Genomic DNA, 11,484 nt, shown 5'->3' on the forward strand with positions numbered 1-11,484 from the left:
CATATACAGAGAGAGAGATGAATAAAGCAAATGTGGTAAAAGGTTAACATTTGGACGATCATTGTGAAGGGTATATGGCAACTTTGCGTGCTGCTACACAAAACTTCTCTGTCTAGAATTATGTCAAAATAAAAAGTTAAAAAGTATACAGATACATATGTAAGGTCTGATTAAGAAACTTAAGAAACATATCCCATAATATTAGTCCTGCTAAAATGTGAGATTACAGTAAATTTTGTTTTCTCTTTTCAGTTTATCTGTGTTTCTAAATGTTCTACAATGGAAATGTATTGCTCTTGCTCTGTAATAAGGGTAAAAGAGCATTAAAATCATAAACTGGTAAAAGGTAATGTTTTTCAAAGTTGATCTTATTGGCTATGCTAACCACATGATAGTTACTGCTCTTCTTGAGGAATGTAACGTAGACAAAGAGTTCCATAATATGTAGTCTAGATCTCCTGTTTTGAGTGAACAGATATTTTGTTCTGTCATCTAAACAAGTTAAAAAGAAAAAAGGACTACTGGCATTCCTCTAGCCCTTTAAAGTTATTGATATTTTGCTGAATATCTTTTGATATCCCTCCATATCCGCTCTCTACCTCTCTCTGCTCTTCTTTATCCTCAGAAATCTGAGCCAGTCAAAATACTGTCTTGTTGTCTGGCTTCCAGCTGGGTTTGGCCAACGGTGAGCAAGTAAGAACAGATCCATGGGAAGGAGAAGAGTGAGAGCTGGGTAATTTTTTCTTGGTTCCCTCCTGGCAGGCTTGTACAAGCTGGCTTCACCCCTTAACTGAAGAACATTGCACCTGCCAGGTAATCCTCTCTACATAGCTCTCTCTTTCTCTTTCTTCAGGTGTGGTAACCTGCTGCTAAGCCCCTGCCCTTGCTCCTTCAAGTCTAGGAGTCGTACCTCAAGTTACTAGTTGCAGGATACTTGCTTCACTTCTACTCACACCTTTGAAGACTGTGCCTTTATTAAACTTCCCTCTACTGACCCAACTGAATGTGCCAGATGTTTGTTGCTGGGACCCCAAATGACATGGCAATATCTGGTGCCTTGTGGCTTTAAAGGAAAATTCATCAACTGTGCCTGATAGCCTTCAGTAGAGGTTATTTTCCTACCACGCATCTCTTTGATTCTCTCATATGGCCTCTTAAAAAGATTGGCTACAGATGACTCATAGAGATTGTTGTGTGGGTCTTTAGCTTGGCTCAGATATAACATCTACCACAATTGTTTGCTGCCATTGATATGGCCCATGCTTTCCTCTAGATCTCTGTCCACTCCAACCAGCAGCCCTCCTTTCACTTGTGATGCTCAGTGACACACTCTCAGCATACTTAACTATGGTTGCATTAATTCTCCTGACTTGTACTACTCTGTAGTGTGGCAAGACCTTTTCCTTGGTGTTCCCGTCTCCCGAAGAATTTCCTTGCAGGACTGTATCAATGATGTCCTTATCTAGAGCCCATTCAGAGGTATTTGTACATATTCAAGCTCCAGAATGTCAGTACCTGACTTCTGAGCATTAAATGTCTGTTGTCGGGCTTCCCTGGTGGTGCAGTGGTTGAGAGTCTGCCTGCCAATGCAGGGGACACGGGTTCACGCCCCAGTCCGGGAAGATCCCACATGCCGTGGAGCAGCTGGGCCCGTGAGCCATGGCCGCTGAGCCTGAGCATCCGGAGCCTGTGCTCCGCAACGGGAGAGGACACAACAGTGAGAGGCCCGCGTACCGCAAAAACAAAACAAAACAAAACAAATGTCTGTTGTCAAATAGATTTTCCCCTGAAGGTGTCTTTTTCCAAGAAGGAGATTCAGTGCCTTGTCAACTTGTCTAGTGACCTGCATCTTATTCCAGTTTATATACACAGTCAGTCACCCATCAGTCTTCTACCTCGGAGCTCCCTTGAGTGGGAAGCCAAAGAAGCAGGAGGGACCCAAGTCAGTACACAGGAGAGGACTGTCATTCTGGCCTTGAGGTTTCCATTACTCTGACTGGAGTGACTCTGTTACTTTCCCTTGAGGCTTCCTTGTTAGATGATGGGCCTCCAAGAACTCTAGCAGAATGTGGAGTCTTTTAAAAAAAAAAACAACAGTCTCTGAACCTCGGGATGTACATATTGTACAAGAACAACCTCTATACCATAGTTCCTAGGAACTACATCAGGATAGTCCAGACTCTGAGCACAATCATAGTTGTCCTCTGAGTACGACGGAATACGTGTTCAGGGTAGTAAGGCAAGATTGCCTGTTGCAAAGATGTTAATATAGCTAATGGCCCACATGTCACAAAAAGGACTAGAAGACCCCATCTGTCTCAGTCATTCCAGTTATAAAGGAGATCAAAATGTCCCACTCAGCCTTAAAAACAGTTTTCTGAGATGAGAAATTATGTGATATTAGCAATCTAAGGAAAAAGGTATGTATGATTTGAAACTAAGAATTTAACACCTCAAAACTCTAGGTGGACACTTTCCTTTTTACTGTCCAACCTGAAAATTCATCGGGGAAGCAAATGTCCCATCATAGATTTTGTGCTGGTAATTAAGTAATTAAATGGTCACTATAATGTGGAGCAGGCCTTACTAGGGAAGAGATCTGAATATCCAACTGCTTCACAGATTACATATTCATGTTCCTAGCTAAAATCAATCCCTCCGCTTGTGCACTAGATCCCATTGCCTTCGCCTCCTCAAGGATATCGCTCCTGAAGTTCTCCCTTATCTCTGTCTTGCATTAGCAAGTTTTTACTCCCTCTTGGAACATTTTCATTAGCATATAAACAGGCTGGGTTCGTTGTTTGTTTTTCCATCTAAAAAAAAAGCAATCAGTTCTCTTGACCCCATTTTCCCCTACCAATTTCCCCATTTACAGAAAAATGTCTCAAATAGTTCCCTGTACTCATGGTCTCCAGGTTCTTTCCTCCTGTTCTTTCCTAAATCCACTGCAATCTGGCATTGACCCCTACCACTCTACCACGACTGCTCTTATCAAGGTCACCAATGACCGCCAAGTGGCGGGAGCCAATGGCCAGCTCCCCAGCCTTCATCCTACTTGACTTAGCATGATCGTCTGACAAAGTGGACCACTCCCCTTTTGGATACTTTCTTTATTAGGCATCACGCTGTTGGCTTTCTTCCTACCTCACTGGTCACGCCTTCTCAGCTCCTTTTCTGGTTCCTCCTCAACTCCCTCAGTTCTTCACTTTAAGACTGTCCCGGGGATCAGCCTTAGCCTTTCTTCTCTTCTCCCTCTACACTCATTCTCTTGTTGATCTTGTTGATCTGATTCAGACTATGAGCTTTAAATATGCAGTTAACCCCCATCTTTTTAATCTCTAGTCCAAGACCTTTCTCCCAAACTCCAGATTTATTTCAAAATTTCCACTGGGTTGTCTAACATACATCTCAAACTCAACATGTCCAAAACTAAACACTTGTTCTTCCCCTACAAACCTGTCCACATATCTAGACTTCCTCAACTCAGTTTATGGTAACTCCGTTCTCCTAGCTGCTCAGGCCAAAGCAATTTGAATCACTCTGACTCTTCTCATATTCTCACTCCCTGTAGCCAACCTTTTAGGAAAGTCTATTGGCTTTTCCTGTAAAATGTATTAGAATCTGACCACTTCTCACCACCTCCTCTACCATCACTCTGGTCCAAGCCACCATCATCTAGATTAACGAAACTGCTTCCTAACATATCATCTTGTTTGAGCCCCTTTAACATAACAGTCAGAATGATCCTTTTAAGCATAAGGCAGATCATATCATGCTTCTGCTCAAAGTCCTCAATGACTTTCCATTTTACCCAGAGAAAAAGCCAAAGTTGTAGGCTATAATACCCACATGATCTGGCATCCCCTCTTCCTTCTGATCATAATTCTGCTCCAGCCATCCTGTTCTCCTTTCTGTTTCTTGATCTCATCCTCTAGGGTTGTTTCTTTACCTGTTCCCTCTGTCTGGACAATTTCCCCTCAGATAGCTCCCAACTAACTTTCTCACCTCCTTCAAGTCTTTGTTCATATCCTATTTGTACAATGAAGCCTATCCAGATCACCCTGTTTATTACCTCAGTCTAACCCCTACTCCCACCCAGCACTCCTGATCCTACCTAGCCTGCTCTACTTTTTGTTAACGCCATATCTTTTATTACTTAACACACTATATACTTATTATTTTCTATATCCCTGCTAAAATATGAGATCATAAGGGCAGGGATCTTTGTTTTATTCACTTTGTATCCTAAGTGCCTATAACAGTGCCTGACACATTCTAAGTGCTCAATAAATATTTGTTGAAATGTATGTCCTGGTCCATGAAAGCCTCGTTCTTTTAGGTAAAAGCCATGAATACACACAGCCCCAGAAGGAAAGCCTCTAGCACTGCCTCTGGGGCTGCTAGATGCATTCCAGTCCAATCCATTGCTGACCCCTGCTGGAACCCACTGACCAAGTTGCTGTCCCACCCTTGACTGAACAAGTGGACTCAAAACTCTTTGGGTGACAGGATGCTGCTGATACCCTCTCTGCCATCTATTTGTGCCATAAACACATCCTGCTTGGAGCAGTAATAACTATAATCCTTCCTTTTCCTTGGACTTTTCCTGATTCCAGGGGTCTGCAGAAGATAGACTTTAGCTTCCTTTTGTTTTACTTATATTTAATAAGTTTGTTCTTTTGTAAGGACCCCATTAGTTGGGGATGGGAGTGGTTGCTCTTAGTTACACCTTCAGAACTAATAACTTAATCTTTTTGTTTTTTCTTTTTTTGGCTGTATCACATAGCTTCTGGGATCTTAGTTCCCCAACCAGGGATTGAACCCAGACCCTCAGAAGTGAAAGCATGGAGTCCTAACCACTGGACTGCCAGGGAATTCCCAAGAACTAATAACTTAATCTTTAACCAGACTAAAAATTGGTGAGAGGGAGATATGCTTTGAAAAATATTAATGTGATTTTTTTTCTTATTTTCTTCCATGCGACCATTACCTTTTTAACCAAAGGCATCCATTTGCCTCAAAAAACATCATGATATTTATAGCAGGAATGCAAAGGTAAACAATGACTCTATTTCAGCTTTTGAAGCCTATAACTAAATAGTAATCTTGAAAGCTTTGTTGGGAAAGTAAAAGAAGCTCCAAATTTCAAATACTCTTAAATACTAAAAGCAAAGCATGAAGCCTGGACAAAAAGTTTCACTATAATCATAGGTGAAGCAAACTTAGTGTACGACAGTGGGAAGTTGTCACCTACTGAGAGAGGAAGTGAAGTGTTCTTCCAGCTGGAAGAGCCTAGGATAAGGGGAAGGTCAGTGGGGTTGAGACAAGACTTGCTGGTGCTTGTATCCCTGAGAAGGAACCCATCAGTCTCCTCATTCCTTGGGTCTTGGCCCAGAAAGGGGAAGATGGACATGACATCAGGAACCCAAATAAGTTGAAGTAGAATTTGGAACTTCTGGGCTCACCCTCCACTTCCACTGCAAGCTCAGCGTAGTGCTAGGGCAACATGGTACCATCAAGAAGTAATTCTGAAATGGCTGAGAGATATCTAGGCAGATGGACCTGTGTGTGTAACCCAGTGTCTTATGGCCTTGGTGAGATATGGAGAGGGACCAGAATATAATTTATGTCTTGGCAAGAGGGTGCCAAAACGCTGAGAGAACCCAAGGTCCAGAAGAAGTCTGCATTTGGGATGAGAAAGTTGCATTCAACAGAGACCTCAGAACTAGAGGTTATAGCAGGACCATTGGCTCCAGCAGGGAAATGAGAAAGGCAGCCAAAGAACCAGACAGGACCTGTTGTTAACTCATTGGGCATAAGAACTATATGCCCAGAGATCCCTAGAATAGCCGCACAGCATGGAAAATGAGTGAGGACCCAGAGAACAGCACTGCACACAGCACTGAGACTGTTTTCCCTTCTGCCATGGGTTCCTGGCATTCAGAAACCATGGTGGGAAGGATCGGAGAGACACTTGGAAGGAGACAGCCCTGAGAGAGAGTTTGACAAACCTAAAATTTCTCCTCTGTCATTAACAGGAGTGGGAGCTTGCTAGTAAGATACAATTAGCTATAGATAATACAGGATGCTATCATTCTGTAAATGTTTGCACGTTTTTGACTGGTTTTCTTTTCTTCCCCTTTACTAAACTAAATATTTTGAAAGGGGAACTAGTATTCTGGGACAAGCTCTGAATCATCAAGAGCTTTTTGTAAAAAAAAAATGAGAGGAACAAAGAGTATTCTGGAAGAGGAGAAAGGAAGGAAGACCTGGGGAGGTGGAGAGACCTTCCTGAGGGAATTTAGATTGGGCTCAGTTCCTACGTGATTTAACCTTTGTTGGCACCACACCCCCACCCTCCCACCCCTGCTATGAGCTTAGAAAATGGGGACGGGTCTCTGAATTTCTAGAGAGGGATAGGAGAAGAAACCCCTGTCCAAATCCTGGAATAGGCATTAGAGCTCCTGAGCTGACATCTCTAATATATGGGCCAAAAGGGTTTTAATTACTTTAGATTCTTAGGGTACTATACCTTTTCTCAATATAAAATAATCTATATTTGTCCCACTAATGTATTATACTTTGAATTTTATTTTGACTCTGATATTAATCTTGTCATACCTGCTTGCTTTAATTAACATTTACTTGGTATATCCTTTCCTACCCTACCATCTGCTTTTGTTTTTTAATCAATAGTATTTTCCCCCTCCTTTAAAATATCTTTCAATTTTTTAAATGTAGGCAAGCAATACATGGAGATATCCTCACTTTAAAAGAGAAAAAGCATTATATGTACAAGGCTAAAGATCCACTGACTGTTTCACAACCTTGGTTCTTTCTTTAAGCTGCCTGTTACTATCCTTTGACCACTTTTTTTTTTTGTCCTTATATCTTAAATTGTTGATTCTTTATATATTCTGGATATTAATCCTGTGCCTGTTAATTTTTTTTTCAGAGTGTAGCTTGATATTTAACTTTGATTAGGTTTTCAGATGTAAAACATTTTAGAATTTGGATGCAGTCAAATCTGTCTTTTCCTTCTTTAAATTTTTGTTTTTAAAATTGTTGTGTCCTAAACAAGAAGGTCTTTATCCAATGATTATAGCTTCCAGCTTTTTTATAAGCTTTTATAGGTTAAAAATGTTTAGGTCTTTACCATCTGGGATTTATTTTTCTGAAAGATTTGGGATAGAATGTAATCCTGTGTTTTATTTTGCTGATTTATTTAACTGAAGAGCCAATTGTCTCAATAAAATTTACTGACTAGTTTATCTTTTCCACACTGATGTGAAGTGCCTTATCGCTTATATGTCAGCTTCTATAGTCACAAGTCTATTTCTGGGTTCTTTATTCAATCCACTTATTTGTCTATTCCTGCACATTACCACACTGTTTTAATGACCATAGCTTTGTAGTATTTTGACATCTGGCAGATCAACTCTCCCTCCCTCCCTCTCCCCCCCCCACCTCCCATGATCTTCTGTAATATTTCCTTGAAAAAGTTTCATGAAAAATCTTTTTGCTGTTTTGATTGGAATTTCATTAAATACATAAATTTGATAAAAGGATGGACATCTTTTTAAAAATTAAGTAATTCATTAATTTTGTGGGGGGGGCTGTGTTGGGTCTTCAGTGCTGCATGTGGGCTTTCTCTAGTTGCAGTGAGTGGGGGCTACTCTACGTTGCGGTGTGCGGGCTTCTCATTGCAGTGGCTTGTCTTGCTGCAGAGCACGGGCTTCAGTAATTGTGGCACGTGGGCTCAGTAGCTGTGGCTTGCAGGCTCTAGAGCGCAGGCTCAGTAGTTGTGGCACATGGGCTTAGTTGCTCCATGGCATGTGGCATCTTCCTGGACCAGGGATCAAACCCGTGTCCCCTGCATCGGCAGGCAGATTCTTAACCACTGCACCACCAGGGAAGTCCCAAGGATGGACATCTTTATAGTATTGAGTTTTACCATCTACAGGAACATTATTTATCCCCATTTAGTCATATTTTCTTTTACATCATTCAGCAAAATTCTATAGTCTTGTCTATAAAGGTTCTTTATGTTATTCATTGCTACTGTATATGGATGGAATCACTTAGTCTATTACATTTTCTGATTGATGATTGCTGGCATATAGGAAAGTCATTGATTTTCTCCTTTCTTCAATTAATGTAGTGAATTATATCAACAGAGCCCATTATTGAATTATCTTGCATTTCTGAGATAAATTTAACATTATCATGTTGCATTATTATTTTCATTTGCTGCTGAAATACAATTTCTAGTATTTTATTGTACTTGGGATTTTTGCATCCATCTTTATAAATAAAAAGTGGTGTATTATTTTCTTATCTTTTATATAGCTTGTTTTGGTATTAAGGTTAGCTTAACTATATAACATGAAGTAAATTGGATAACTTTCTCTTTCCATGATTTAAAGCAATTTATAAAATATGGAAGTTACCTGTTTCTTGAAGGTTTAGAGAACTTGCCTATATAACCACCTAGACCTAGTGCCTTTTTTGGGGATAGATCTTTTACTACTGTTTCAGCTTTTCTATATCTTCTTAGACTATTTTGAAATTTTATATATTCCTGTAAAATTAGCCATATATTTTTCAACTCTATTGATATAAAGTTGTTTGTATTATTCTCTTATGATTAGGAAAATCTGCTCATGCATTATGATTTTATGTCCTTTTTTATACCTGATAAATTTTTGTGCCTTCTCTCCTTTTTCTTAATATTTGCCAAAGAAATCTATTTTTAGTAGGCTCTTAAAAAGTGTTTCAGACCACTCTACTCACTTTCTTTTTCTGTTTCACTAACTTCTGCCTTTATCCATGGCAGTGTTTTTTCAAACTTTTTTCATTATTACCCCTCTAGGAAACTTTTTAGACCCCTTTTCCCTTAATCACTACTTTCTTCCCCCTGCAACCCACAACCTTAAACCACACATACAGTACGTATCTGTTTATGTAGTATGGTCTTTTGAAGAGCCACAACCATTGTAATAGCTAACATTTTTTTCAGCCCTCAAGAACCGATTTTCGCTCCCTTGGGGGCAATATCTTTTCTACTGAGAATGCATTGCCCATGGTAATGTCTGTTTCTACTTTCTTTGGGGTTATTTATTTTCCTTTTCTTCTGAGTTGAAAGCTTGTTCGTTCACTTCCAATTTTTTTTAAGTAAAAAATTGAAGGCTATAAACTGTACTTTCTCCCCCAGTGCTGTTTGCTTGCATCACAGAAGTTTTGCTGTTTTGTGCTTTTGGTTTTCATTCAGTTCTAAATTTTTGTAATGGCCACTTTTATCTGAGTTATGTAGGGGCTTGCTTTTATATTTCCCCATACATGGATTTTTGGGTAAGATTTTTATTGTATTTTTATGTGACTGCCTACCTGGAATTTGTTGAAACTTTCTATCTTACCACATGGCCAACTGAAATTCCTGCAATCTTTCAAAGTTTGATGTTTTCTGTAGGCTTTTGGTAGACACTTTTTATCAATTTAAGAATTATTTTTGTTACCAGTTTGCTAAGGTGTTTTTACTTATTTTTAATTATTCTTTTATTGAAGTATAGTTGATTTACAATGGTGTGTTAATTACTGCTGTACAGCATGCTAAGGTGTTTTTAAATTAAATCACAAATTGGTGTTGAGTTTTAACAAATACTTGTTTTGGAACCAATTGAGATGATCGTGCTTTTTTCTTCCTAATTTCTATTAATTTGATTAATTACTTTAATATATTTCATGTGTCTCATCTACCCTATGCTTTCCCTTAGAGGCCTAACTCTGTACATTCTCCAAGGCATATTTGTGTTCCCATTTACAATGATAATATCACTGAGACTAAGCTAAAAATGTTAGAAGTAATACATCTATATTTTCTTTAACCTTCTAATATACCCATCTTAGGGTTGATGGGATGATTTCCCATTGCTTTCTCTACAGATTCAGGTAGGTACCTCTCAATATTTCCCTGGATCTGAGATCCCTGGTGGAAGTGGGCATTTCTGTTTTCTCTCTGAGAGCTTGCTTCCATTCTTCTGTTATATCTCTTTGGGCTCTAATTACCTCCTCTAATTAAGGAATGACTAAATTACCACCCTCTTCTTTAGTCCCATCGTAAGATCATTTGGCTCTGCGTCATTTTCATTTTCCCATTTGTATTGTCAATTTTTTGTGCCCTTTAAGAACACAACCTTTCTTCTAAAGAAATCCTTTTCTTCCTCCAGATCAACTGGCCTGTCTTCCTTCACTTTTCACCCTCCCACTGCTTCTATTTTGACTTCAAGGCCTGAACATATATTTGAAACAAATACAATTCTTACTTGATTTCCTGAAGAGACCTACTTCCTAGGAAGAGAAGAATCCAGGCACAACACTTTTTAATACTCTTCCTAGCCTTTGGAATTACAATAGCATTGCTTCTCTCTACCCCAAACCCCCATATAACAAACATTTGCATTTCTCTTTTTACGTTTATGATTAAAATCCACCATTCCTCTGTGATTGAACACACAACTTGAGTTCTTGAAATTCCCGTCAGGGCTCATATAGTCAACACATCAGGCACTTGGGACATAAATGCAAGGTGACTCTGAATACCCATGTGAATTAAAGAAGTTGGCCCCTTCCATCAAGATTAGCCCAAATTGGGTGAAACTAACCTAATGCCACCTGCTAATCTCCAGCACAATTTAAGGGCTAGACTCTCCCAAGTTTGTTGTAAGTACACATGGAACTTATGCCATTAAGTTCCTTAAAGTCCTCATCTGCAATTCTGGCTGAGAATAAATGGCAGCACAAATTTTTCCATTCAATAGCGCCTTTCCCTTCTGCAGCAAGCCTGTCTCAACTGTATCTATGTGAATCAAGATCAGCCACAGTGACCTGTACTTTTGCAAAGCTCTATGTCCAGTACCTCTAAAAGAATAATGACTTGCCTATGGACGTTAGCTACCATAAGCTGCTAGAACTTGAAAAGGCCAAAGAACTAAAAGGCCCAAGATCACTACAGCACTAAACCTGTGCCCTTGCAAACCAGATGTTCCATCTCTACACATCTTATTTTGGTCCCCTAATTCCAGCCAGAGTGCCTATTTCTCAAGACTTAATAGCCAATGCATATCTGCATGTGTTGGGGCTTAAGGGGGAAAATTAATCATATCCATTTCCTTTCTAAGTTCTCAATCAACTAGGTAACAGATACAAGAATCAGACCAATGAGGATCAAAATATCAGTATTTTGTTGATGAGGCTGTACCTATAGCCAAAATTGGGCTTTCTAATACCAACCCTCCACTGCCTTTCCCACCCTTCCCAATTCCTCCTATTGGTATTACTCACCCAAAGAATATAGAAAGAAAACACTTACCTGGGGAGCTGCAAGGGGGAATGGCTGTTCCAAAAGTGGAGACACAGAGAAGTGCTCTTCAGACCTGCCTCTGGAAAGCAGGCCTGGGCCTCAGGAGGTGTGCTTACCATATGAAA

The 11,484-nt window shown here is 39.7% G+C and overlaps 1 protein-coding gene across 1 annotated transcript in view; it reads right to left on the reverse strand.

Moving 5' to 3' along the window:
• Positions 1-3,050, reverse strand: part of TSGA13 (testis specific 13) — a gene marked incomplete at both ends in the record, with an annotated part of 52,309 nt that extends 49,259 nt beyond the window's left edge. The window contains one exon of the mRNA XM_082846238.1: positions 2,970-3,050. Coding sequence (XP_082702364.1) covers positions 2,970-3,050 — 81 coding nt within the window. The remainder of the gene's footprint in view (positions 1-2,969) is intronic.
• Positions 3,051-11,484: the final 8,434 nt, after the last annotated feature.

This window comes from Leucopleurus acutus (assembly GCF_964270905.1).
Source record: "Leucopleurus acutus genome assembly, chromosome: 9".
Lineage (NCBI taxonomy): Eukaryota > Metazoa > Chordata > Mammalia > Artiodactyla > Delphinidae > Leucopleurus > Leucopleurus acutus.